The sequence below is a fragment of the Salvelinus namaycush genome, chromosome 9 (genome assembly GCF_016432855.1).
Source record: "Salvelinus namaycush isolate Seneca chromosome 9, SaNama_1.0, whole genome shotgun sequence".
NCBI classification, from domain to species: domain Eukaryota; kingdom Metazoa; phylum Chordata; class Actinopteri; order Salmoniformes; family Salmonidae; genus Salvelinus; species Salvelinus namaycush.
Genome location: NC_052315.1, coordinates 8,449,121 through 8,475,945, shown reverse-complemented (window position 1 = coordinate 8,475,945; position 26,825 = coordinate 8,449,121). Strand labels below are relative to the sequence as shown.

At 42.1% G+C, this 26,825-nt stretch overlaps 2 protein-coding genes and 1 non-coding gene across 5 annotated transcripts in view; all 3 read left to right on the top strand.

Moving 5' to 3' along the window:
* Positions 1–1,253: 1,253 nt before the first annotated feature.
* LOC120053639 (E3 ubiquitin-protein ligase UHRF1) lies at positions 1,254–16,007 on the top strand. Its single transcript, XM_039000795.1, has 17 exons — positions 1,254–1,360; positions 2,604–2,766; positions 2,868–3,134; positions 3,355–3,503; positions 5,278–5,493; positions 5,717–5,832; positions 10,916–11,102; positions 11,573–11,696; positions 11,868–11,975; positions 12,187–12,291; positions 12,456–12,562; positions 12,997–13,159; positions 13,318–13,455; positions 13,552–13,675; positions 13,901–14,052; positions 14,407–14,505; positions 14,610–16,007. Exons 2-17 carry the CDS (start codon positions 2,614–2,616, stop codon positions 14,754–14,756), a joined length of 2,355 nt encoding a protein of 784 aa, XP_038856723.1. The 5' UTR covers positions 1,254–1,360; positions 2,604–2,613; the 3' UTR covers positions 14,757–16,007.
* On the top strand, positions 11,330–11,466 carry LOC120054230. The gene has a single exon (XR_005477600.1). It is a non-coding gene; the product is annotated as a small nucleolar RNA SNORA22 (small nucleolar RNA).
* A 1,427-nt stretch (positions 16,008–17,434) lies between the features above and the next one.
* LOC120053638 (lysine-specific demethylase 4B-like) overlaps positions 17,435–26,825 on the top strand; it is a 102,091-nt gene continuing 92,700 nt past the window's right edge. Inside the window, exons 1-4 of one of the 3 annotated variants that reach the window (XM_039000793.1) lie at positions 17,435–17,690; positions 23,627–23,910; positions 24,109–24,284; positions 24,672–24,786. In XM_039000793.1, the coding sequence (XP_038856721.1) occupies positions 23,641–23,910; positions 24,109–24,284; positions 24,672–24,786 (561 nt within the window). In that variant the 5' untranslated portion in view covers positions 17,435–17,690; positions 23,627–23,640. The remainder of the gene's footprint in view (positions 17,691–23,626; positions 23,911–24,108; positions 24,285–24,671; positions 24,787–26,825) is intronic. The other 2 variants (XM_039000791.1, XM_039000792.1) reach the window with 2 other exon arrangements.

Genomic DNA, 26,825 nt, shown 5'->3' with positions numbered 1-26,825 from the left:
AGGAGCAAAGGATAATTTCTGTTTACACATTGGAGTTGCTGGCCATACTCTTGGCTGCAGAGTGGTTGGAGGTGAGGCCTCACAGGGTAGTCTGACTCCTGTGCAGCACTGATTAACTTAAGATATATAAGAACAGTGTTAAAAAACAAATGGCAAGTCTTGTGGGAAAGGGAAGACACCTGTATACGATTCAGGAAAAGGTGGAGGCAAGGAGGTTCTCAGGTAGGAAAGTGTCATTAGGCTGAGACTGGGACACACAAAGCTCAACAGCAAATTGAAATTGGAAGGAAAACATCCAACTGGGAGGTGTGATCAATGTGGAGACAGTGGAACATATTTCAATGGCAGAAATATTGGAGGGAAAGGGAGAGTCTGTTATTAGAATTAAGTAATGGTGTTGAAGAGCCAAGCTTAAGTGAACTGCTGAGAAAATCTTCCGGGGATGTAGTATTTAATTATGTATTTCGTTTCCTTAGGGAGATGAGAATCGGTAGGATTTTTCTCTCTTTGGTCCACACTCCAGTTCAGTTGTTGATGGTAATGCACCTTAAAGTTAGTTACCAAATGCCATATAAAATCCATAGAAGAACCAACGCTATCACGCTGTTGTGGTAAGATGAACAATGGCGTTTGAAGCAGGGTGCTGTCCTTTAAAACAAGGAATTCATCGTTTTAGTGCTGGGTTGGATCTCGCATGAATATAAAACATTATTTAGGGCATCAGGAGGTTTTCCGTTAACTGTGAACAAAAACGGAGTTTGATGTTACTTTGTTCACACTTGGCATGATATTCTCCCGCCAAACTGAACAACAAGACAGGAACACTGGATGCACAACATCACTGGATGCACAACATCACGCTCTGGCAGGACATGGCTGTGGCCATCAAGTTTGCTATGAGAAAGTCGTTTTTCAGTTTGAAGAAATCACATTGTGCATTTTTTGTCAAATGTATCTAATGTTTGGTGTCGATCTGTCATCTCGCAGGCATAAAGTTGTGCTAAAAGTTTGTAGAACACAGTTCTGTTTCTGTGTTTGTGTAAATTGACGGTACAATCAATCTGGCGCCAAATTCTCGGAAGAGGGAAGGCCAGCGAGACCCTAGTTTCGCGGGCTGAGGCTAAGCTCCGGTCACAGTTTTGATTGACAGGAATTTCAGCCCATCAGAGACAAATTCAGAATGGTAATAGCCAATAGCGGAAAGAAGGCGGCGACATTCACTGTTGAAGAGTCTTATTGATTAAGTCCTCTAAAAGCAGTCTACAGAAGAGTTGTGAATTTGATCAAGAAGTAGTATAGGATTACGTTTGACGGTTTAATAAACGTCATATAATTATTTGCATTTGTAAGAAAAGAACAGGTAACGTAATGTTTCTTCTTTGGCAATTTTGAAAGTTGCTAGCTAACTTGGTACAGTGAATGCCTCATTCCAACCAGCTAACTTTTGGTAGTGAATTATTAATATTATAATTTCACTCGACAGTTTGCATGGTAACTCACAAGCTATGTGTAAGTGCCATCAATGTAACGATACTATTTCCTTTGGTTAGCTAGTTGTAGCAACTTCAACCTATTAGTTGATGTTGTAGCTAACGTTAACTAGCTAGCTAGGCTAATGTAACGTGGTGTGCTGTCAATGTCGATTAACGTTACTATCAGTGTACTATTTGTTACTATCGTGGATGATAACGTTATTTCTAGTTAGTTTCAACATTTCAATGGCTACCCCCATTACATTAGCTGTTAACCAACGTTAGTATGACTTCTTAGCTAGTTAGTTCTAACTTACTTAACGTTAGCTATTGCAAAAATGTTTGTTTACGACGGCTGAATATTACTGATCTTGTTTATTTAATGTTAGTTAGTGTTACTTGTCCACCAGCCGAGAAAACAAAATAGCGCGTTTTCTTGAATCATAGCTAGCTAATTATTACATTAAATTACCTGATATTTAGTTAGTCAATTGAAATCGCGAGCTGCTTGTCAATTGTTTCCCAATATTGTTTAATGGTTCGTTTGTGTAGCAAGCTAACCAGCCAACAATTGTAAGTCTAAGTAACTGGTCAAGTATAGTAACAGTAGTAGTTACTGCCACAACATTGTGTAGCTCATCCCAGCTGACCCGAGAGAACCAGCCTCCTCCCAGCTGAACACAAAGCGTCGCTAGCTAATGTAAAATAAAACGAATTATATTTTGAAATATATATTTCATACTGTCTACCATAGCAATTCTATTCAAGTTTCGAGAATATGTGCGCTTGGAACATTGTCAGGAAGCGAAGCCACGTTGTTTGATACGAGCGCTGCCTTCGCGCCAGGTTGGGGTCGCAATAGCAGCATTTAAAAGGGTAGGAGTGGCTTACTCACCCAGTTTCCCGCACTGTTAAAATCAGCATGGCATGTTTGTTGAATGTTCCCCCAGTCATTGAATGGGATTTGGGGAAGTATTTCTTCAAGTAAATAATGAATGTTTGATCCACTTGATCAATAGTTGGCACAGTAATACTCAAAGGAAAGTGGGAGAAACATTGAATGGTGCTGCTTTTGAAGCTCAGATGGTGCAATGCTGCCATTAACCCACAGTTTGGCTCCCCTTTGCACAGGGCAGCTGCAATGTGGATTCAAGTGCGCACCATGGATGGCAAGGAGACCCACCGGATTGACTCCCTGTCCAAACTTACCAAGGTGGACGAGCTGCGCCTCAAGATCTTGGAACTCTTTAAGGTTGACCCAGAGAAGCAGAGGCTTTTTTACCGGGGAAAGCAGGTGGGGAAGATGGATACTTTTCTGTTTAATTCAGTTACAACCGTGTTGCTGGGGTCCTTAGTAATCATGTCTGAATTAATATGTTCTGTTTCTGGTCCCAGATGGAGGACGGCCACACAATCTTTGATTACAACGTGGGTTTGAACGACATAGTGCAGCTGCTTGTTAGACAGGCCGCGCCCCCTGCTGCTGTCCTCAAAAGCAAGGACAAAGAGGCCGAGCTGTCTGACTCTGACTCTGGCTGTAGCTCGGCGCAGAGTGAGTCGGACAAGAGCTCCACCCACGGGGAGGCCGAGGTGCAGGCAGCTGGCACCTCCACCCAAACTGACTTTCCAGACCTGGTCGACCCCGGCTTTGGCTGTTACAAGGTAAACACAGGGCGGATCTCTAAAAGCCCTAGTATTGGCTGAACTGGTATCATTTGATGGGGTGAAATTATGCTTTTAACTTAAAATCAAAAATGTTATTTGCGTTAATATTTTGGAGTTCTTGAATTGGGGTTGAATATAATAGCTAGTCTTAATTTGAAGTTTGCTAAACACAAGTTAAAAAAATAATAATATTGACTTTGTGTAATTCCCCCCCCAGATTAACGAGTTTGTTGATGCCAGAGACTTGAACATGGGTGCCTGGTTTGAGGCCCAAATTGTGAATGTTACAAAGACATCTGGAGAGGAGGGCTCTGACACTAAACCCAGCGAAGAGGAAGTTATTCACTACCATGTCAAATATGAAGAGTGAGCATTTTATCAAGTATTTTATATTTAAAGATCGGATGGATATGTCATGCCTCACTGGTGACTGTTACCCTCTGCAAACATGTATAGAAAACATGTGTTCATGTGGAACTTATTGCCGTTTAGTAAAGAGGTGGACCAATGGGGGAAAAGATTGGCCATGTCCCAATTATCTCTCCTTCCTCCCAAAAGGTGCACTTGTTCACTTCCCTTTACTGATTTTTAAAGGAAATGACTGGTATAAGAAATATTGTGATACTCTCACTAGCCCAGGTCTTCACCCATCTAATGCTTTTAGATTTTCTGTGAAGTAGTGAACGAGTGCACACGTCACAGGCCTCGACATTAACTCTTGTCGGGGACATTTAAAAATATATATATTTGTTGGATGACATGATAGATTTAAGTAGTACAAATGGACAAGTACATTTTTAAAATAAAAAAACAAGTTAATCATTGCACAATATCAAACAATTATATCATAATTGGATCAGAGAGCCAACATTGAAATAATATTCAAATCTGTTTTTCATGTAGGCCTACATGTATAAAAAATAAAGCCCACGGGACAAATTGTAGGTGATATGCAAATTGTCAAAACCAATGCAGACGTGAGGGAGGCGCTGGGAAATGGAGTCTAACTTTAATGAGACTTTAAATTACACTAATAGGTCATGTTTCACAAATCTAATGCGGGGTAATTTACATAAATGTCTGAAGGCTTGATTCCGTCGACATACGGTTCGTACGGACAGTGCCTGTTGTACATCACCCTGAGTGGAGGCGATCAGCATTTTGAAATGATTTAATTGTTTCAACTTAATTTTGTCATTTTATAAAGCATGTCTTGCCTTGTTTCAAAGTAGCCTAGTCAAAATACAACTATAAAAGTGTTGAGGGAATTATTTTATAAACACTTTAATATGCCATTGAAACCAGCATTTTCCACATGTTCTAGTGGTTTTCAAATCAACTTTATTGTGTTGTCCAGCAGGCAAGCCATAATCCTAGTTATATCAATAACCCATGCTAGTTGATGCATCTTTAGATCTCTTAATTTCTAATAAATATTTCCATCTCACGTGAAACTGCTGTATTTTGAAACATGCTTGAATATGTAAAGAAGCCAATAGGAAGGGTATAGCCTACATTTGTCTGATTCTCTAAAAATATAGTAATGCATTTTGTAAAGTGCTTCTTTGCGTCATACAACAATGTAAAAAAGGTGTTACAGACTTTGTTGTATAAAAAAAATTGGACACGTTTAAAGGACTAGTGGTTAAAAAAGTTTGTCAAGCCCTGCTTCAGGGGACAAGAGATACTATTGGGATGCACCCATTTCTTTTTGACCACATGCTGCCAATACCACAGTGTACCACTCGGTTTCTGTATCTGTTGCAGAACACCTTGTTCCTAGTGGGGCTTCAACATTAATTTCTTTCCTGATAAGTCTATGCAAAAAAATATATATAATTCCATAACACGACAATTGGCAAACAAATAACAAATATTTGTGCTTGATAATTTGTACATTACCATGCCTCATTGTTTTGCCTGCCAGTGTGTAAAAACCAGAGGAACATTTGAAATTAACGATTTGTATTACTCCAATGTGCCCCCGGCAGTCAAGTCCCTCAGAATTCAAAGACTACTTTGAGCTGCTTCTGTTCTTTCAGATATGTCAATCAGCTTACAAAAGCCCCATTTATGTAGGAAGCACCTGCTGTGTGCATCTGAGCTGAATACTGACACTGCCTCTGTGTGGTCTCTATAGCTACCCAGAGAATGGTGTGGTGCCGCTGCATTCCAAGGATGTGCGCCCGCGTGCCCGCACCGTCTACCAGTGGCACCAGCTAGAGGTGGGCATGGTGGTCATGGTCAACTTCAACCCCGACGAACCCAAGGAGCGCGGCTACTGGTACGATGCCCAGATCCAGAGGAAGAGGGAGACGCGCACCCTGCACGAGATCTACACCAAAATACTGCTCGGGTAATAATTGGTCCTGTTCATCTCTGCTTTAATAAGCAAAAAGAGAGTACATTGTCTCTCATAGAATAATTCAATAATGTGTTTCTATTGATTACTTGTTATATATTAGCTACACAGTATAGATTGCACTTTTTTATTATGTTGATGTCATAGTTTTCCATTGGCATTTTGTTTGCACAGTAGTACCATGACAGGTATCCTAAGAGCTTGTGTTTTATTTCAGGGATGCCGGTGACTCCCTGAACGACTGTAGGATCATGTTCTTGACTGAAATTTACAAAATCGAGGAGCCTGGAGCATTGGATGGATCTGGAGTGGGATCTGACAGTCCATTGAAAAGTAAGTTGGAGCTGTTTAGCTGGATTTCATCGGGTGTATTCACTAGAAAGCAAACGCGACAAAACTATATGATTTTTTTTATTTAACTAGGCAAGTCAGTTAAGAGCAAATAATTATTTACAGTGATGGCCTAGGAACAGTGGGTTAACTACCTTGTTCAGGGGCAGAAGGACAGATTTTTACCTTGTCAGCTCAGGGATTCGATCTAGCAACCTTTCGGTTAGCACGTTGGGCCAGTAACCCACTAGGCTACCTGCCGCCCCTTTAATGGACCTACCTGGATTTGTCCAATAGCTTGTTTCTGTTTTGCTACTGTGCCAAATGTTTTGCACCAGAATCTGACTGAATCCACGTACACAGTAGGATAGTTATTATGCAGCGGTCTAAGGCACTGCATCACTACAGACCGTGGTTCGATTCCAGGCTGAATCACAACTGGCCGTGATTGGGAGTCCCATAGAGCGGTGCACAATTGGCCCAGCGTTGTCTTTGTCAATAAGAATTTGTTGTTAACTGACTTGCCTAGTTAAATAAAAGAATCCAGTTCAAGAGTTATATTTATAAAGTAACACAATAACGAGGCTATATACAGGGGGTACTGGTACCGAGTCAATGTGTGGTGGTATAGGTTAGTTGAGGTAATTTGTACATGTAGGTAGGGGTAAAGTGACTGCATGGATAATAACCAGAGTAGTAGCAGTGTACAAAATCAAAGGGGGAGTGTCAATGTAAATAGTCCGGGTGGCCATTTTATTAATTGTTCAGCAGTCTTGTGGCTTGGGGGTAGAAGCTGTTAAGGAGCCTTTTGGTCCTAGATTTGGCTCTCCGGTTCCGCTTGCTGTGTGGTAGAATATCAGAATATTCTGATTTGGGTGACTGGAGTCTTTGACAATTTTTTGGGCCTTCTTCTGACACCCCCTAGTATATAGGTCCTGAATGGCAGGAAGATTGGACCAGTGATGTACTGAGCCGTACGCACTGCCCTCTGTAGCGCCTTACACCATGCACAAACCAGACGCGCTGCGAGAAATACATTTACACACGTTTTCAATCATTGCACCCACACTGCTCGCGCGCGCCAACGAGCGTCTGCGCTGCCAGGCGCTAAAATAGGAGTTGATTCTATTTGTGACATAGAACGAGCTGCAAGTCCTGCCTCCCATCTTCTCATTGGTTTTTAGGAACATATACCCACGTGGGTGATTGAAGATTAACTGAGGTCGGTTGTGGTAATGCACCTTATTATGACAGTTAGTTGCCATATAAAGTCCAAGAAAAAGAAGCCTGGAAGGAGGAGAGATGACTAGAAACAATTTGGCTGACTTTTATGTATGGATTAATTGTCGGAGTAGAGGACCTGGTGTTACGGTTGGATGCTGAGCAGTTGTCATACCAGGCGGTGATGCAACTGGTCAGGATGCTCTCAATGGTGCAGCTGTAGATCTTTTTGAGAATCTGGTGACCCATGCCAAATCTTTTCACTCTCCTGAGGGGGAAAAGGTGATGTCGGCTCTCATTTTCCTGTTGTCCACGATCATCTACTTTTTCTTGCTCACATTGAGGGAGAGGTTGTTGTCCTGGCACCACACGACCAGGTCTCTGACCCTCCCTGTAGGCTGACTCGTCGTTGTCGGTGATCAGGCTTACCACTGTTGTCGTCAGCAAACTTAATGGTGGTGTTGGAGTTGTTTGGCAACGCAGTCGTGGGTGAACAGGGAGTACAGGAGGGGATTAAGTACACACCCCTGGGGGGCCCCTGTGTTGAGGATCAACGTGGCGGATGTGTTGCTGCCTATCCTTACCACCTGGGGGAGGCCTGTCAGGAAGTCCAGGATCCAGTTGCAGAGGGAGGTGTTTAGTCCCAGGGTCCTTAGCTTAGTCATGAGCTTTGTGTGCACTGTGGTGTTGAATGCTGAGCTGTAGTCAATGAATAGCATTCTCACATAGTTATTCCGTTTGTCCAGGTGGGAATGGGAGATTGTGTTATCTGTTGGGGTGGTATGTGGATCTCGGGTTTCTGTAATGATGGTGTTGTGAGCCATGACCAGCCTTTCAAAGCACTTCATGGCTACTGATGTGAGTGCTACGGGGCGCTAGTCAATTAGGCAGGTTAACTTCTCCTTCTTGGGCACAGGGACTATTGTGGTCTGCTTGAAACATGTTGGTATTAGACTTGGACAGGGAGAGGTGGAAAATGTCAGTGAAGACACTTGCCAGTTGGTCTGCGCATGCTTTGAGTACACGTCCTGGTAATCCATCTGGCCCCGCGGCTTTGAATGTTGACCTGTTTAAAGGTCTTGCTCACATCGGCTACCGAGCGCGTTATCACAGTCATCCAGAACAGCTGGTGCTCATGTATGCTTCAGTGTTGCTTGCCTCAAACAAGCATAAAAGGCATTTAGCTCGTCTGGTAGGCTCGCGTCAATGGGCAGCTCGTGGCTGGATTTCCCTTTGTAATCTGTAATAGTTTGCAAGCCTTGCCACATCCAACAAGCGTCAGAGCCGGTGTTGAAGGATTCAATCTTAGTCCTGTATTGACACTTTGCCTGTTTGATGGTTCATCTAGTTCCGGATTAGTGTCATGCTCCTTGAAAGCGGCAGCTCTAGCCTTTAGCTCGGTGCGGATGTTCCCTGTAACCCATGGCTTCTGGTTGGAATATGTACGTACGGTCACTGTTGGGACGACGTCGTCGCCGTATTCATTGATGAAGCCGGTGACTGAGGTGGTATACTCTTCAAAGCCATTGGATGAATCCCGTAACATATTCCAGTATGTGCTAGCAAAACGGTCCTGTTGTGTAGCATCCGCATCATCTGACCGCTTCCGTATTGAGCAAGTCACTGGTACTTCCTGCTTTAGTCTTTGCTTGTAAGCAGGAATCGGGCGGATAGAATTATGCTCCGATTTGCCAAATGGAGGGCGGGGGAGAGCTTTGTATGCGTCTCTGTGTTTAGAGTAAAGGTGGTCTAGGATTTTCTTTTCCCTGGTTGCACATGTGACATGCAGGTAGCAATGAGGTAAAAAGGATTTAAGTTTGCCTGCATTAAAGTCCCCAGCCACTAGGAGCGCTGCTTCTGGATGATAATTTATTTTTGTTTGCTTATGGCCTTATACAGCTTGTTGAGTGCAGTCTTAGTGCCAGCATCGGTTTGTGGTGGTAAATAGACGGCTACGAATAATGAGAACTCTCTTGGTCGATAGTGTTGTCTGCAACTTATCATGAGGTACTCTACCTTTGGCGAGCAATACCTTGAGGCTTCTTTAATATTAGACATGGCCCACCAGCTGTTATTGACAAATACACACACCCCCGCCCCTCGTCTTACCAAACGTAGCTGGTCTGTTCTGCTGATGCATGGAAAACTGTATATTATTACCCAACTGTATTATCCGTGTCGTCGTTCAGCCACGACTCGATGAAAGATAAGATATTAGTTTGTCTCGTTGGTAGGATAGTCTTAATCGTAGATTGTCCAGTTTTTTCCCCAAATGATTGCAAGTTGGCCAAAAGTACGGACGGTAGTCGACCCATTCGTCTCCGAATTCTCACAAGGCACCACGGCCCCCTTTTTTCTCCATCTTCACGCGAATGACGTGGATTTGGGCCTGGTCACGAAAGCAGTACAGCCTTTGCGTCGCACTACTCGTTAAATAAAATATATTTTTCCTGTTCGAGGTGAGTAATCGCTGTTCTGATATTAGAAGCTCTTTTTGATCATAAGAGATGGTAGCAGCAACATTAGGTACAAAATAAGTTATGAACAATGCGGGGGGGGGAAACAATACAGCAGTTGGTTAGGAGCCCGTAAAACAGCAGCTATCCCCTCCATTACTCATACTCTCACTAATATCAATGCAAATTGAAGTATCAACACATTTTATACACTGATGTAAATAATTGACTTGCACTCAATACACAGATGCAGACAGCGCAGTAGTTTCTATTTTGTCACAAACGGCCTACGTGTTTAGTCTGTTCTCGTGTAGGGTCCGTGCATTTATCAGCCCGGTTTTCATGAAGATGCATGTAAAGCACATGCAGAGTTGCAAACGTTCTGCAGGCTGAAATCAGGTTTTAGTTCAACGTTGGAGGCAGATGTTAGAAAACGACATACACATACTATTGTTACCATAGAGACTGGGATTAATCTTGACATACTTCGCGATCCAGCACAAGATTCATTTTTAGTTATGATGGCTACACAAATCAATATGTTCTTATAGTTTTTTACAAAGTGCTGCCTGAGCATATTTAGTTTGCTTGTGTGGATTCATCCAAAACACTGGTTGTAACTGGAATTCAGGCAAACTAAAAAAGAGAGCAGTCGTTGATAATATCAGTCAAAGAAGAACCCAGTTTAATACTAGAATTTAGGGAAATGCCTTCAGAAGCATAGAAAATATCTCACTGGCCTCTTGGTGAAGGCCTTTTATAGTCTAATACAGGGCTCTCTAACCCTGTTCCTGGAGAGCTACAGTCCTGTAGGTTTTCACTTAACCATTATCAAGCCCACCTGATTTCTAATAATTACCTTGTTTATAAGCTGAATCATGTTAGTTACAACTGGGGTTGGAGCAAAAACCTACAGGAGGGTAACTCCAGGAACAGGGCAGGGTTGGAGAGCCCTGGTCTAATCAGACGGTATCAAATGTTCTCTAAACATCAGCCTGTACAAAGTACAAACATTAGACTGTGATTTTGCCAGCTGCTACAGAATCACATTGTTCATAATGTCATCAATACTATAATATTCAGTGTGTCCTTGTGCGTTCAGTAACTGACGTCAATCACTATCAAATGATATGAGAACAACCCATAACATTCAGTATCAAGTGTCGTGACCATCAACCAACACACATCAGTGTCACAAACAGAACACTGGAAATCATGTGTGTTGCAGAAAGGGAAAACGTGTGGATATGCTAAGCATTATGTGAATTACTCTTAACTAAAAATGAACTTTATTCATCTTAAATATTCCCAGTACACACATGCATCTCCTACTGAAGGGTTTACAGTAATCATCTTAACGTTTACAAGTCAAAGGGCTGACATTGTCTTCGCTCCTGTTTTTACTCCAGGGTCAAACGGACCGGAGTGCAAACACTGCAAAGATGACCTCAAAAAGAACTGCCGCTGGTGCAACTGCCACGTGTGCGGTGTGAAGCAGGACCCTGACAAGCAGCTGCTGTGTGACGAGTGTGACATGGCCTTCCACATCTACTGCCTTAACCCCCCACTGACCAGCCTCCCCGACGATGACGACTGGTAAGTATGCTACAGTACTGATGTCTGTGCTGGCAGTCTGTTTGTCTGACCAGTACCCCCTTCTAGAGCTGCTTATGTGACTGTCTTAGTCATGCACTTGAAGCATGTTTCTAAATGGAGTTTGATGTGATTTCAAGCTGTTTATTTGGCCAATTTGAATTGAGTATTATTCATTAGTTTCTTTCTACCGTGAGCTGTACTGTCCAAATTACTTGAAGAAAAAGTCTCTGCACAGAGAACACCCACGGGTGCTAGTGTTGCTCCCCCTGGTCTCATATTTGTGCTACAGTGAAGTGTGGTCTGTTACCTCTGCATTGGGGGAGTTGTCTTCTCTCCTACATGTATTCAGCGGACCAGAACAACTTTCCACATGCCCATATTAACACTACACGAGCCATGTAGTGGCTTTATACTGCATTTATTTTGGATATCCTGTTCCCTGCTTGCTCTAACCTCCTGTATTTATCTAGGTATTGTCCAGAGTGCCGCAACGATGCCAGTGAAGTGGTCTTAGCAGGAGAGAAACTCAAGGATAGCAAGAAGAAATCCAAAATGGCATCCGCTAGCTCAACCAGCCAGAGAGACTGGGGAAAGGTAAGCGCATTGAGGAATGTTGATGGGTGGATCTACCTCTTAGTGAAATAGCAGAGGTATAATGATGGGTCCTGAGACATCAAATACCCAGTTACCCTTCTGAACTTTTTGTTGTTAGTTTAGTAAACTGTGTATACCCAAGTGTTTTTACACGACCTCTTCTCCTATCAGGGCATGGCTTGTGTCGGCCGCAGCAAGCAGTGCACTATCGTGCCCTCAAACCACTACGGCCCAGTCCCTGGCGTCCCCGTTGGAAGTATTTGGAAGTTCAGGGTCCAGGTGAGTCACTTCTGTTTGCAACAGGCTGAAGAGGAAAGTCATAACTGCAGTATTATTTTTTTGTATAATATACCCAAAAACATTGTAATTTTAATTTGACAATGTCAAAAGGAGTCTTGTGGGTGGATTTGATTGAATGAACCCCTTAGTGTTTGTTGTAATGGCTGTCGGTCCTGGTAGGTTGTTCTCTGACATTAAACACTGTGTACAGGTGAGTGAGTCTGGTTGTCACAGGCCACATGTAGCTGGGATCCATGGGAGGAGCAACGATGGATCTTACTCCCTAGTGCTGGCAGGGGGTTATGAAGACGACCAGGTACATAAGCTCTCTTCCATATTTTTCCTTTACTACATGTGCCCATAATGTACATAGTTAAAAAGTAAATGGAAGATTAAGTCTAACTAGATGTAACGGAATGTTGTGAACACCTTAAGCATGAGAAGTCACTGTGCAAATTCTGGTTTTCAATTGGTTCCCAGGATAATGGCAACGAGTTCACCTACACCGGCTCAGGAGGACGAGACCTGTCTGGCAACAAGAGGACAGCTGAACAGTCGTGTGATCAGAAGCTCACCAATATGAACAGGTAAGTCTCTGCACAGAGAACACCCACTGGTGCTGGTATACCTCCCCTGGTCTCCATATCTGTGCTACAGTGAAGTGTGGTCTTGTTACCTCTTCTCCTACATGTATTCATCAGACCAGCACAACTTTCCCCATGCCACTCACACACGTAGCGTTAATATAGTGGCTTGAATGAGGTTGTAATGGGTGGACGCCTGGGCTTATTTGCTTTTTATGTCTATGCCTCTTGAGCTTTAGGTTGACTGTTTTTAACAATCATGACCTGTTCTAACAATTCACCTTTTATTGTATTCAGTATTATTCAAGTAGGACATCTTATTTGCTGTTTAAACTGTCTAAAGTATTTTGAGGGAGTTTTGACATGGATTATTCACTGCCATCCACAATTTGATTATCATTTGAATGACCCAATCCTCATTTGCCTGTGTGACCCAGAGCTCTGGCTCTGAACTGCAACGCGTCGGTGAACGAGAAGGACGGGGCTGAGGCCAAAGACTGGAAGGCAGGCAAGCCGGTCAGGGTGGTGCGCAGCTCCAAGGGCCGCAAGCATAGCAAGTTCAGCCCCGAAGACGGCAACAGATACGACGGCATCTACAAGGTGGGAATGCCCAGGCGTGAAATGGGGATGTTGATTCTGAAATGAATTTCAATATGAAAATACTGTGTATTGTTACACCCTTAGCAATTCACAAGCCTGCTTCCTTTGTCTTGTCCTGTGGTTCCATGTTGACTCAACAATTCCCTCATCTCTTCCAGGTGGTGAAATACTGGCCAGAGAAGGGCAAGTCCGGCTTCCTGGTCTGGAGGTACCTGCTCAAACGAAACGACTACGAGCCAGCGCCATGGACCCGGGATGGCAAGGAACGCATCAAGAAACTGGGACTCACAATGCAGGTGGAGGCACGGATTATCCTGTTAACTGCAGCTCAGGCACTCTATGCCTTTCTATAACTCGTTTTGATGAGTCTACATCCTTTTAATATTTTGTAGTATCCTGAGGGCTATCTGGAGGCCCAGGCTGCCAAGGAGAAGGAAAAGGAGAACAAGGAGAAGGAAAATGAGGTGACTGAAACACCCACCAAAGGGAAGCGGAAGAGAAAGTCTCAGTGTAATGGTGGGTACTTCTTCAAAGTAGCTGCAGAATTAGCTTTAGCCACACAAAATACATTGGTAGCATTCAGATTCTCAACAGAATACAGGTGCAAATGGTTAATGAACACTATTCTCACTTTTACAATCATGAGTGGTATTGACCGTGGAGTAAGTTCTAAATGGGTGTCCATCTCTTTTCTCCCAACCTTCTGTGTCCATGTGCTACCTCTCCTAACCTCTTTTGTAGCTGAAGAGAAGTTGTCACCAGCCAAGGGAACTCCCAAGAAGATGAAAGTTGAGGCTTATAAACTGACCAAAGAACAGAAGGCTTGGATCAAGGGTGACGAGTCCAACAGGAAGCTGTGGGGTGAAGCCATGGAGTCTCTGGCCCTTGGCCCGGTAAGAAAGTTCTCGTCAGATTTCACACCATTGGAATTAATTTATTTACCCTTTACTTATCCAGATAGGATGTTATTTTTTCTCAGTGAGACTAATGCAAAGCCAATCACTTTTGATATGACCATCTGAAGCTTTATAACCAGGCAAGTGTTGATGTTAATGCTGGATCTTTTGATTGTCATCATCACTGGTGGTGTACTGAGCATTGTCTTTACGTTATGTCCATTGAAGGGCTGATAGAAAGCATTAGGATGTGTAAAATGACTTGGTTTTGCAGCTTCTGCTTTTCCATGTCATTCTCCTCACCATGGGTTTGGATACTAGGTACTTAACAGTTTACTTTTGCTTTTCCAGAAATTCCTGAACAAAGTTGAAGAAGTCTTCTCATGTATATGCTGCCAGGAAGTGGTCTTTCAACCTATCACCACCGAGTGCCAACACAATGTCTGCAGGGTAAGTTGATCTTCTTTGCTAGCCTTGACATTTTGCCTTAATGTCCATTTTGAGAGGAAGAAAAATAGACAAGAGATTGAAAGTTGCACTTTTCCTTTTTCTAGGAATGCCTTCAGCGGTCTTTCAAGGCAGAGGTGTACTCATGCCCGGCATGTAGGCACGATCTGGGGAAAAACAACCCAATGACTGTCAACACTCCCCTCCAAGCCATTCTCAACCAGTTCTTCCCAGGATACAGCAGTGGACGGTGATAACTTGTTCCACATGCTTGACCAGCATGGAGACAACATGAACTATGAGGGAAGTTAAGCATTTCAGTAAAGACAAAAATAATAACTTTTCCTAATATATTTTACAAATGTAACACTGTCTGTTTGGCGAAATGCCACCCCCTCTTCTCTGGTCCTATTTGTCATTAACTGTAGTTGATGTAATTAAACTGCCTTGATCAAATGTATCTGTAACCTTAATGTTATTCTGTTAACAATGCATTTTAACTTGAACTGCCAAAATTAATACACAAGTCTAATTCCTTCAAGCACATGTGGTTTTAAGATGACCGTGTTGTGTATACTTTGCGGAATCTTTTGTTAGAGCAGATGGACATGTTAATCAATTGCATACACTTATATTTAGGAAACACTCCCTTATTGAATGTATTTTATATTCTAAGTTTGATGTCCAATAGAACTGTCCTTAACTCATGTATTTCTTAAGCGAAGCACAACTGATAAATCTGTCAGCGACCCCATTTAAACAATTTATTTTTTAAGTGTCGGTATGGATTTGATATTGGAACCCCCATCGCCCCCAAGTTATTTTTTTTAACGTTTTATAGAAATTACTTCATGGTGGATGTGAGGGTCATTTCAGTAACAAACGTACTTGTTGTTTTGTGTGTTTACTCTTTACAAAAGTTTTTTAACATTTCTTTTCCCATGTGTAATCTGATGGAGTTAGTGAACATTTGATTTCAATTTGAGGGGAGCAGATTTACTCACCAGAAATCTATACCTTTCATTAATCTATAAAATTATTGATTTTTGTTGCAATTTGTCATAATTATCCCTTTTAATTGTAAAATGTATGTCACCTTAATCCTTTAACTGCTGTCGAAGCACACTGTTTCTGAACAAGCCCAAAGATGTCATGCGTAACCTTTGTACTGTTGTGCACAATTCCTGTTTAGGTGTCCCACAAAATGCTTTTGATTCAAGGCAGGGCTATAGAACACTTAAACACCTAGCTCTGTTAAACTTTTTTCTCTGGTGGTGCAACAGGAAATATTTATATTTTTGCTTGTTCTTCTCCAATATTGCAAAATGAATGCCAGTGGCTGCAGATGTTAGTAATACCTCAAATTCTACAATTTGCGTAAACTGGAAATGTATATTTTCTAAAATTGTATATTTTTAGAATTGTTTTTTGATATGTAGTATTAGAAGTTGCTTGCACATGTTTTTACAAAGTGCAGAATTTTCCAATAAACCTTTTTATAAAATTGCAAATTTGAAATGTTACTTTCTCGCTAACAAAAGATGTAATGGTGCCTTTTTGTCCTAGGTGTCAGTTTAATGACCACAGTATTGTGAAAAATAAAATGTGTAGATAATTGTGTCCATTTTAGAACTGCATTTGAAACGCTACTAAATCGACTCCAGCCACCCTAGTCATAGACTTTCCTCTCTGCTACTGCACGGCAAGCGGCACCCGGAGCGCCAAGTCTAGGTCTGAGGCTTCTAAACGGCTTGTACCCCCAAGCCATAAAACTCCTGACCGTCTAATCAAACGGCTACCCAGACTATTTGCACTTCCTGCCCCTTCCCGCTGCTACTCTTATCTACATGTACATATTGCCTGAACTAACCGGTGCCACCGCACATTGACACTACCGATATTCAGTGAGACTATCTATATATAATTGTTATTTTACTGCTGCTCGGTAATCAAATCAAATGTATTTATAAAGCCCTTCTTACATCAGCTGATATCTCAAAGTGCTGTACAGAAACCCAGCCTATAACCCCAAACAGCAAGCAATGCAGGTGTAGAAGCACGGTGGCTAGGAAAAATTCCCTAGAAACGCCAGAACCTAGGAAGAAACCTAGAGAGGAACCAGGCTATGAGGGTTGGCCAGTCCTCTTCTGGCTGTGCCTGGTGGAGATTATAACAGAACATGGCCAAGATGTTCAAATGTTCATAAATGACCAGCATGGTCAAATAATAATAATCACAGTAGTTGTCGAGGGTTTGTTACTTTTGCTTATTCGTATTTTTTTTTTTAAAACAATTTTATTAAACTACATTGTTGGTTAGGGGCTCGTAAGTAAGCATTAAACTGTACGGTCTACACCTAGATTCGGCGCATGTAACTAATACAATTTGAAATCATAGCTAATATACTGCCGCCCCATGTTACATTTTTCTGGGCAAGCATTGTCTGATATCCATGTTATTGGTTTTGGTTGTAAGAACATTTACACGTATTTCTTTGTTGCAAAGGATACTGCACTGTTTCTAAGAACATGGCTACATTTGGATCAACAGAACATTCCTTAAAATAAAAAAACAGTTCCGAGGAATTCAGTAGTACAAGTTCCCATTTTGTTACCATTTTGGTGGTTTCCACTAGTTACCACAGCCACAAAGTCAAAATTTGCTATAGTAAAAATAAAACAATTTGCTTGTTGGTTTTTGTAATTTAAGTGTTAGGCATACGGTTATCATTGTGTTCAAGTTTATGGTTAAAATTAGGTTTGCAATCAGATATTAGGAAAATAGATTGTAGAAAGAGGCGGGGTTTATGACTTTGTGATTGGGGTAACTAGTGACGACCCATCTCGGTACCATTTTCGTTTTGATATCGTAAAATGACGCTTCCTGGAGGTTAACCTTTTTCGCAACCGGAATATGTGCTGCCCAGTTCGTTCTGCCTTATTGGTTCATATAGCAATCTATCAACGAGGTCATCCAAACAAATCCACAGAATGTATCCAGTGAATGCCTACACACCTAGTCTGGCCAATCACTGAGCTAAAACTCGTGAGGGAGGCGTGAGGCCTAGCTCTCCTGTGTGCAACCAGCTAGCTAAAGCTCTAAAAGATAATCGATCGTGTGTGGATTTTATAAAACGAGAAACATCGATTGAGAAAAAGAAAGAAAAGGAACATATTTTGCTGCAGGAGGTAATGTTGAATGATTTGCTTATTTTTTGGGGCTCAAGTGCACCTAGATACACGTGTTATTTCCGATGTGATCAAAAACAGTTGTAGCTAGCTAGTTAGCCAGCGAAGGTGCCTGTTTTGTTGACTTGTATGGAATGGGGGAAGGCAGCCTGTGAGCGGAGTATTGGCTGTCAAAATTCGAATGAACTCCCAAAACGGCCATTCTCGACAGTAGAAATTGGTGTTTGCTTACAACTATTATACAACTATTACTAACTAGCTACGTGCTTTGCTAGGGCGAGCCTAGGAACATAACATTTCGTTACGTTTCTAGGCGCGAGCTAACTTAGCTAGTTTTAATTGCATACATCGGACACCCATATAGCTAGCATGCATTGCTGACATAAGTGACACTAACGTTACACAATCGTTTTTTGATCGATCCATAGCATGCAATATTTTCCTAGCTTAGTAGCTACTGTTAATTCTGAATATCGAGTTTGCTTGCTAGCTGCCTGTGTCACGACGGTCAGCGTACGCTTGCACGCGAACTATTAACTTACTGTATGTAACGTTACTGTAACTAGTTTAGCTGCGAAACACTTTTCGTTACCTAAGTTACTTTTTCGTAGCAGGTTTGGAAAATTTACGGAGCAGGTTAGGATACTGAGGTTAAGGTTGGGGAAATGGTTAGCGAAAATGCTGTCCTAACCTGCTCCGAAAATCACTTTGTGCTTGCTAACATTACCTTGAAATACTTGTTAGCTAACGTATGCTACAAATGCCTTGAGCGTTATTCCTGTGAGTTTACAGTTTAGTAATTTAGCAGACACCCTTATCCAGAGTGATTTACAGTAGTGTGTGTGCATACATTTTCCTATTTGCTGGTACTAGTCCCCAGTGGGAATCGAACCCACAACCCTGACGTTACAAGTGCCATGCTCTACCAACTGAGTCACACGGTGAATAGCTAGTGGGATAAATGTGCCAGTTTTATCAGTGTACTAATACAATTGCTAGTTTCAGTATGTGTAGCTAGTTGGCTAGCTAGTCAGATACTGGCTAAGTTCCCCTGTCTTTGACAACGCCAGCTGTATACTGTCTACGTGCGTCCTGCCATAGCTTCATGTATCACTCAGAAAAGTGTATGAAAGAGTGAATTTAAGAACACACGTATTACTCATTGTTTCACCTCTCCAAGTGTCTTTAAACTAAGTAAAATACGTTAAGAATAAAATGCTAAAATGTAGGTAATAAAATCAGTGTGTTAAGAACTGACAGGATAGACAAGTGTTTTTGATATTGGATTTTAAATGTTTTTCTAATAACTTTAGGTATTATATTAGTACCAGTCAAAAGTTTGGACACACTTACTCATTCCAGGGTTTTTACTATTTTCTACATTGTAAAATGTAGAACAGCTCAAATAAGTAAAGGGAAACAACAGTCCACAATTACTTTAAGACATGAAGGTCAGTCAATCTGGAAAATTTCAAGAACTTTGAAAGTTTCTTCAAGTGCAGTCGCAAAAACCATCAAGCTCTATGATGAAAGTGGCTCTCATGAGGACCACCACAGGAAAGGAAGACCCAGAGTTACCTCTGCTGCAGAGGATAAGTTCATTAGTTACCAGCTTCAGAAATTGCACAGTTAAATTGCAGTCCATATAAATGCTTCACAGAGTTCAAGTAACAGACACACCTCAACATCAACTTTTCAGAGTAGACTACGTGAAGCAGACCTTCATGGTCAAATTGCTGCAAAGAAACCACTACCAAATGACACCAATAAGAAGGAGAGACTTTCTTGGGCCAAGAAACACGAGCAATGGACATTTAGACCGGTGGGAATCTGTCCTTTTGGTTTGGGATTTTTGGTTCCAACCGCCATGTCTTTGAGACGCAGAGTAGGTGAACGGATGCTCTCTGCATATGTAGTCACCACCGTGAAGCATGGAGGAGGGGGTGTGATGGTGTGCTTTGCTGGTGACATTGTTGCCGACTTATTTAGAATTCAAAGCACAGTTAACCAGCATGACTACCACAGCATTCTGCAGCGCGATATGCCATCCCATCTGGTTTGCGCTAAGTGGGACCATCATTTGTTTTTCAACAGGACAATGACCCAACACGCCTCCAGGCTGTGTAATGGCTATTTGACCAAGAAGGAGAGATGGAATGCTGCATCAGATGACCTGGCCTCCACAATCACCTGACCTCAACCCAATTGAGGTGGTTTGGGATGAGTTGGACCACAGAGTGAAGGAAAAGCAGCCAACAAGTGCTCATTATATCTGGGAACTCCTTCAAGACTGTTGGAAAAGCTTTCCAGGTGAAGCTGGTTGAGAGAATGCCAAGAGTGTGATAAGCTGTCAAAGTTAGTGTGGCTATTTTGAAGAATCTAAAATCAAAAATATATTTTGATTTAACAGTTTTATTGGTTACTACATGATTCCATGTGTTATTTCATCGTTTGATGTCTTAACTATTATTCTACCATGTAGAAAATTGTAAAATAAAGGAAAACCCTTGAATGAGTTGGTGTGTACAAACTTTTGACTGGTACTGTATATCTACAGTAATAAGACAGGTCCTGCTCCTGTTGCCAGTTTGAGTCTTTAATAGCCTACTGATTAGGGCCCGGCGGGAACCAGAATTTGTCATACCGTCCTTCTCTCATCTCTGGATTTACGGTATTACAGGCTTATTACACAAGGGTCGCAAAAACAGCTAATAAACCCATTGGGTGTCTACCAGAAGGCTAACAAAATTAGCATACGTAATATCGAATTTCCGCGGAGGCTGCTAGCTAAAACTGCTAATGAGCGTAAACGAAAATAAACAAATTTAAGGTAGCCAATCCAACTCGTAAAGTTATACATGTATAGGAAAGAGCTACCGAAATGTCATTTTTGGTGAATTTGGACATTTTACAAGCGAATGTGAACGAGAGACATTGTGCAAATGAACAAAGTTTTGGCGCATGCTTGTCTGAAGGAAGAACTGTACTGTCTCTGAAGCAGCATGTGTACACGTTGTGCCTGTGTGGAGTCGCTAGGGCAATGGGCCTGCCTGCTCTGTTAGAAGAGAGGAAATAAACGCAAGGAAATCAAACAGTGGCAGATGTACACAACTCATCCAACGGGCATTAATTTCGCAAACTCCTCAGAAAGCGAACACTATATGATACCTGTCACATTCATTCAGATGCTTAGATAACTATCAAGTTAAACTTAAGGGTCGCGTTAATGCAGAAATATTTGTTTTTTCACGCATTAAAAAAAGTTTACAATTCATAATAAATAACTTGCTGCGTTTGGAAGCGCAGCTCTAAGATGCTTCTTGTAATTTCTGCTCGTCAGACTAATTTCATGCTTCAGTTGCATTTCTCCACTCGGATGCACATTCACAAACAGGCATTCAATCAGCAGACCGCGCTCTGACTGAAGTGTAGCTACTTTTCTCTTGTACTTTTCTTGGTGTAGCCAGCCTACTTTTCTCTGGTAAAATTAAAGATAACCTTTTTAACAACAACAAAAACTTTAGGACATGTAGCTGGCTACATTCTTTCTATGATAAACATGAAAAATATGATGGCCATGCAAAAACATTGCAAGCTTATTTACTCTGTGTGGCTACCAACCATATAGCGTTGCACTTCTGTTATCTGATAAATTAAGCAATTTTCTGCCTATTGTTTTGCATTAATGTATTTTATATGAAGGAAAACTATAGTTGCACGTCCCTGAATAATTTTTATTGAAGCAAAAAACAGTTGACTTTCAATATAAAACGCGACCCATGTCAATACACCGCTGGACTCTGTTCCCGCTGTGTCCCTTTGTGCTATTTGCAAACAAACACGTGACTGGCTCAACCGTTCTGGAGAACTACGGCAAGCTTCATAATGTGACAAGTGAAATGAAGAACGCGATCCGTTTTATGTCCTAACGTGTTGCACAAGATTAGTGCATGCATTCATACTGAACAAAAATATAAACGCAACAATTTCAAAGATTTTACTGATTTGGTACATAAAGAAATCCAGTCATTTGCAAAACAAATCATTAGGCCCTAATCTATGTATTTCACTTGCCTGGGAATACAGATATGCATCTGTTTGTCACAGACAGCTTTTGCCCCATGCAGCGTTACACATCTCCTTTGCATCAGTTAATCAGTTGGTTGTGGAATGTTGTCCCACTCCTCTTCAATGGCAGTGTGAAGTTGCTGGATATTGTCAGGAACTGGAATATGCTGACGTACACGTTGATAGAAAAGATCCCGAACATGCTCAATGGGCGACATGTCTGGTGTGTAAGCGGGCCATTTGAAGAACTGGTACATTTTCGTCTTCCAGGAATTGTATACAGATCCTTGCGACATGGGGCCGTGCATTATCATGCTGAAACATGAGGTGATGTGGGCGGATGAATGGCACGACAATGGGCCTCATGATCTTGTCACGGTATCACTGTGCATTCAAATTGGCATAGATAAAATGCAACTGTGTTCATTGCACGTAGCGTATGCCTGCGTATACCTTACCACCACCGCCAACATGGGGCACTCTGTTCACAACGTTGACATCCGTAAACCGCTTGCCCACACGACGCCATACACGTGGTCTGCGGTTGTGAGGCGGGTTGGATGTACTGCCAAGTTCACTAAAACATGGTAAATAAATTAACATTAAATTCTCATTCTCTGGCAACAGCTCTGGTTGAGATGCCTGCAGTCAGCATGCCAATTGTATACTCCCTCAACTTGAGATATCTGTGGCATTGTGTTGTGTAACAAAACTGCACATTTTAGAGTGGCCTTTTATTGTCCCCCAGAACAAGGCACACCTGTGTAATGATCATGCTGTTTAATCAGCATCTTGATATGCCACACCTGTTAGGTTGTTGGCAAATACTCACTAACAGGGATGTAAACACATTTGTGCACAGAATTTGAAAGGAATACACTTTTTGTGCTGTATGGAACATGTCTGCCATCTTTTTATTTCAGCTCATGTAACATGGGACCAACACTTTACATGATGCGTTTTATATATTTTTCCAGTATAGTTGATTTTATTTAAACACATAGCGTCTGTCTATATATATGGCAAAATACACGTTTAAAAATTTCGACCAATTGTTTCGTCGATAGAACAGATTGCTCTCGGTCGACCTATACTTTTTTGTTGTTGTCTGGGACACCCTAGTCATGAGCCCGTTAAACAGCCTCCATTACATTAATAATGCAACGTGTTTAGTGACAACCGATGGAGTTGAAAATGCGATGGAATTTATTTTTTATTTTTTGCACCACGTCATCACACACAAACGTATCAGCAACAAGTCAATTTGATGGAAACTCATCTCTGGTTGAAAAATGTTTTTTTATTTTTTTATGCGGTTTTTAGAATATTCGCATGAAAATCTGTCACCAAGGACAGAAAGCTACTGATTGTTATTTCCCGCCAAGAAGATCATACACAATTATTGCCTGAACGTCTCAATACCTTTTCTGATGCATTTCAAAAACCATACTTACTTCAGTTTGAAATGCTTTTAAATGTACTGTCAGGCTGATTTGTAATAAACGGAAACATTTGCCGTTTGGCAACCCGTGCCCTAGTCACTGTTACCTAGGGTAGGGTTTTCAAGACTAGATACATATGAACCCAGGTCTGTTGGTGCCTTATTGGGCTCCCGAGTGGCACAGCGGTCTAAGGCACAGCATCTCAGTGCAAGAGGCGTCACTACAGTCCCTGGTTAGAATCCATGCTGTATCACATCCAGCCGTGATTGACAGTCCCATAGGGCGGCGCACAATTGGCCCAGCGTTGTCGGGGTAGGCCGTCATTGTAAATAAAAATGTGTTAACTGACTTGCCTGGTTAAATAAAGGTAAAAAATAAATGTATTGCTTTTTTATTCTATTCGCTGTCATTTCTTTCTATTTCCAGATCCACCTGCCACCATGTCGCTGGAAGCACCAGACATGGGCAAAGATCCTGCACCAGACATATCCCCAGAACTAGCTGCAGATTCCGCTCCAGCCCCAGAATTAGCCCCTGAGCTAACACCAGATACAGCCCCAGAACTAGCTGCAGATTCAGCTCCAGTCCCAGTAATGAATCCAACTTGTAAGATCATGACCTTCCGGCCCACCATGGAGGAATTCAAGGACTTTGCCAAATACATTGCCTACATGGAGACTCAAGGAGCACACCGCGCAGGCCTGGCGAAGGTACACACACATCAGGACAGTTTAGTTTAAATGGCCTAACACTAATAATTCAGCCTTGTATTGTTATTGCCTCTCCATCTCACTTGGTCACGGTTGTCTCTCTTTTTCCCCTTTCTTTCACTTTCACTCTCGCCCCCTCACATCCTCTCTCACTCACTTACTTTCACATTCCCTCCCTCCCTCCTGCCCTTCTTGCAGGTGATTCCCCCTAAGGGCTGGAAGCCACGGAAGTCATATGACGTCATTGAGGAGATGACGATCCCTGCTCCCATCATGCAGGTGGTGACGGGCCAGTCAGGCCTCTTCACCCAGTACAACATCCAGAAGAAGTCCATGACTGTGGGGGAGTACCGCCAACTGGCCAACAGCAGAAAGTAGGGCCTCATATCACCCAGATACCAGACATTCTACACCCATTGAGACCCATTCAGAATAATGCAGAAGATACATTACTGTTATGATCAGAGACAGTTTTTTTTTCACAGTGAAAACTAAAGAATAATTTATGCTTTTGGTAGTAAAAAAAAAAAAAAAAGTTTTATATAAAATGTTTTCTTTCCCAATCACAGCAATTTAGGTTACCACAGTTATGAAGAGTTGAGACCATTACAAATGACACACAGTACGATTGTGAACCTTTGATTTATCACTTTTCCATTGATATTATTGGGTTGCCTTTGTTCTCGCCTGTTTCACTGCCTGTCCCATTTAGTGTCCGTCTGGTGAACTATAGACCTCTCTACTCTCCCCTCCACTCCCAGGTACTGTACCCCCCGACACAAGGACTTTGACGACCTGGAGAGGAAGTACTGGAAGAACCTCACCTTTGTGTCTCCAATCTACGGGGCTGACGTCAGCGGCTCCATCTATGACTCTGTAAGTCAGCCCAGGAACAAGCCTTGCTTATTAGACATGCAGACCTGCGAACATGCATGCATTTTGCATACCAAATATGCAATTCTCTGGCCATGAATGCAGGTACGAGATCCGAGTTAAAAGTACGCAGAAATGAAAATGGGCTTATATTTTTTTAAATAAAAAATAAATCCACTGAGAATCTAATATCCTGATTCTCGAGCTGCAACACAGACATGTACAGAGTTTGTGTCAACGGACATGGAGGTTAATATGTAATTATTCGACGAGCTACCCCATGTCTGCCCCTCCTGTTTGTTGTGATGCTGAGTTTGCCCACTGTCAGCTGTACGTCAACACATGGACAAATCCTTTTTCGACTCAGTGTGTTGTGCAAAGGTAAACACTAATTGTTTCAAGTTAATGTTAGGGAACATAAGATGAACTTTCAGTGGGCTCTAAAATGCCAGCAGTTCACTCGCATTTCCTAGTGAAAGAAATGAAATGATAATATGAAAAATAACTGGTCGTGTTTGTGCGAGTGTGATATACATGTAATTTCGCATCCATTAGTTGTATTTTCCACTTAACATTACGAGGATCACGCAACCAGATTAACTGTAATTATTATCCACGTCACAAAAAGCATTACAAAAGTATAATAAAAAATAGATATGAACGTCTTGGCATTAAATGGGGTCGGGAGTTTATAAGACGGAGCGGTTAATGAATGAGTGTCCGGTATTAGCTATAGAGGCAATGCTTCTAAAATGCCTTTGCACCAATTCTATAATGCGATCAAACTCAAAAACAGCGCACAAGCGTGCGGGGGAGGGGAGAGAACCCCAATCGAGTTGAATCTCCAATTTCCCGCACGCGTCTGGTACTCTTAAAAAGTTGGACAGGGTTGGCAGGTCTGCACATGGATTGTGAACATTAGTAACAACGTGTTTCTTATGGGACAAGTTCAAATAGTGCTTACCTCGCTGTTACTGTTTTCTTCTGTTTCACGCCTTCTGAACCCTGGCTTCGCTATACAGTGCATTCGGAAAGTATTCAGACCCCTTAACTTTTTCCACGTTTTGTTACGTTACAGTCTTATTATAAAATGGATTAAATAGTTTTTTTCCCCGCCACTCATCAATCTACACACAATACCCCATAATGACAAAGCAAAAAGTTTTTTTGTTGAAATGTTTGCAAGTATTCAGACTCTTTTTACTCAGTACTTTGTTGAAGCACCTCTTGCAGCGATGAGAGCCTCGAGTCTTCTTGGGTATGATGCTACCAACTTGTCACACCTGTATTTGGGGAGCTTCTCACATACTCCTCTGCAGATCCTCTCAAGCTCTGTCTGGTTGGATGGGGCGCGTCGCTGCACAGCTATTTTCAGGTCTCTCCAGAGATGTTCGATCAGGTTCAAGTCCGGACTCTGGGCCACTCATGGACATTCAGAGACTTGTCCCGAAGCCACTCCTGCGTTGTCTTGCCTGTGTGCTTCGGGTCGTTGTCCTGTTGGAAGGTGAACCTTCGCCCCAGTCTGAGGTCCTGAGCGCTCTGGAGCAGGTTTTCATCAAGGATTTTTAAAAATGTTTTATTTTACCTTTATTTAACTAGGCAAGTCAGTTAACAAATTCTTATTTTCAAAGATGGCCTAGGAACAGTGGGTTAACTGCCTTGTTCAGGGGCAGAACAACACATTTGTACCTTGTCAGCTCGGGGATTCGATCTTGCAACCTTTCGGTTACTAGTCCAACACTCTAACCACTAGGCTACCCTGCCGGATCTCTCAGAACTTTGCTCCGTTCATCTTTCCCTCAATCCTGACTAGTCTCCCCTTCCCTGCCACTGAAAAACATCCCCACAGCATGATGCTGCCACCACCATGCTTCACCATAGGGATGGTGCCAGATTTCCTCCAGAGGTGACACTTGGCATTCAGGCCAAAAAGTTCAGTCTTGCTTTCATCAGACCAGAGAATCTTGTTTCTCATGGTCTGAGAGTCCTTTAGGTGCCTTTTGGCAAACTCCAAGCGAGCTGTCATGTGCCTCTTACTGAGG